The sequence below is a fragment of the Pygoscelis adeliae genome, unplaced genomic scaffold, assembly GCF_000699105.1.
Source record: "Pygoscelis adeliae isolate BGI_AS28 unplaced genomic scaffold, ASM69910v1 Scaffold6, whole genome shotgun sequence".
Taxonomy (NCBI): Eukaryota; Metazoa; Chordata; class Aves; order Sphenisciformes; family Spheniscidae; genus Pygoscelis; species Pygoscelis adeliae.
Genome location: NW_008825075.1, coordinates 4,610,411 through 4,612,574, shown reverse-complemented (window position 1 = coordinate 4,612,574; position 2,164 = coordinate 4,610,411). Strand labels below are relative to the sequence as shown.

At 37.1% G+C, this 2,164-nt stretch overlaps 1 protein-coding gene across 1 annotated transcript in view; it reads right to left on the bottom strand.

Annotated features, from left to right (window-relative positions):
• CDH6 (cadherin 6, type 2, K-cadherin (fetal kidney)) overlaps positions 1–2,164 on the bottom strand; it is a 49,028-nt gene that overhangs the window by 19,662 nt on the left and 27,202 nt on the right. The window contains exon 4 of the mRNA XM_009326680.1: positions 669–836. Within this exon, the coding sequence (XP_009324955.1) occupies positions 669–836 (168 nt within the window). The remainder of the gene's footprint in view (positions 1–668; positions 837–2,164) is intronic.

The window sequence follows — 2,164 nt, the reverse complement described above, 5'->3', positions numbered from 1 at the left end:
GCTGAATCACTTTGAATCACTTATGGCCATGAGTGGTCATTAACAGAAATTACTTTCCAAGAGATCTGGCTCAAGTGATGCCCTTAAATATCACACAGGTATCTACCGAATGATCTGAGACAGGGGAAGGAAAATAGAGAGAAATATCTGGTATGTTTATGTACGTGGTTTTGTTTCTGTATGCAAAGAATGTAGGAAAATCCATTGAGGCAAATGCTTCCTGGGTGTAAGTATTCATTTTGATAGAATTGCTCTTGGGATCATTTTACGTACTTAAATATGTTTCAAAACTGAAATATGTTAGATTAGAACAGATATCTTAAAACGCAGTCAATGACAAGGTCTAATAGAAATAATATTGATCAAGAAATATAGATTATATCAGTCAAAGCTATTTAATGGGTAGGAAAATTAATGTTTCTGTACATTAATTTACCTCTCAGACTATTTACTGCAACTGGAGCAAAAATATTAAAGATATGTTTCCCAGTTATTGCAATTAACCTTAGCATGATCCTATTGCTTGCTTGTGTGTTGTCTTTTTCTTTCTTAAAGGAAGTCTGATACTCAGTAAGTTCATGACAGCAGAAACAATATCTGAGGTGAAAAAAAAAATACCAATTTTTGTCCATTTTACTGTAAAGACATAGAATGTAATTATTCCATACTCTGGGGGAAGCGAGGCGGATTGTCGTTTACGTCAGTCAGTGTGATGTTCACGGTGGTGGTTCCTGATAATCCGCCCATCTGGCCTCCCATGTCCTTAGCCTGGATGACCACTTGGTATTGCTCCCTGTTTTCACGGTCCATGTTTAGCAAAGCAGTTTTAATAACGCCTGAAAACATGAAAATTAAAGAGGGGGAATTCACAAGTAAGGTACTGACTGTGATGGAAATTCTTATTAAAAAAACCCCACAGCCTAAAGAACAAAACAATCCCTGTGTAATAAGTAAACTTTGCCCAGTACAAATATTTACTGTTATGAGATGGCACATTAAATTACAGACTTGTCATATCATATCTCAGGCTGCTGCCTATGTGACAGACACAATATTAGTGGCATCCCCAGGAAGATGTTCTACTTATCTGTAAGCAGTGTTATTTTACATAACTATTTACCCCCTTTCAGTTCCATGCTAAAGTCTCTCACTGAACTGGAAAAAGGCTTGTTGTTCATTATAATGTGCTCTATCTTTTCTCTCCTGTTCTGTCAATATTTTTATTTTGACAGATGTGGTAAAAAAAAAAAAAGCTAACTTCAGCAAGACATCATTAAAGAGGCAACACAACAACATAAAATGGGAGAGAGAAATTAATTAAGAAAATTGTGAGCATCCAAGCATGCCCAAGTGTATATATTTCTATTTATACATTGATTGAAATGATTTTGCCAGTCACTTCCTTCTTCAAAGGCACAAATATCAGTTATGAGGCCAACTCCTATTGAAATCCAATCATTCAGATTTACCATGAAGCAAAATGTTTGCATTCTCACTGCGTCTCTTAAGGCTAAGAACTGACTCCTTTGTAGGCAAAAGGAGTGAAATTCAAGTACTGAAATCCATGGCAAAATTCACAGCAGCTTCGACGGAGACTTACTTCACTCTAGGAGTTCTGCAATTGATTTCCATGGCAGGAAGATCAAGCCTGTGGTTTACCTTGCTTCCCCTGTGTGCCCCATACAAACCTCTTGCTAAAAGATTATTACTGGTGAACTCCCAGCTATGTTATCCTTATTATAACTCTAGATAGAAGAGCACATAGTGTACTGTCCAAGTCGGAATGAGTGCATCAGTGCAAAAATCCTTGCTTGTAGTATCTAATACCTTATGCTTGAAGGGAAGCTCCCTTTGATCTTTGCTCTCCCTCTTTTCAGAATTATGTACATTTTTTCACCTCAGGTTTTTCTTTGAGAAACCTAATCTCTCCCTCCTTTTCCCTGCCTGAGTATCTAAGATTTATTTAAGAAACAATGCTAAAACCTGATTAATTGTCTGGGATAATCCATTCCTTTCCTGTAAGGATGCTGAGGAGAACCAATTTCTCTAGCTCCCAGCAACCAATCACAATGGATGTTCCCATTTAAGGAGTTTCTGGAGATTCTTTGTTTCTTGTTGGACAAGTTTGTTACAAATCTTGGGAAGAGACTATCTCTGTAGTCAC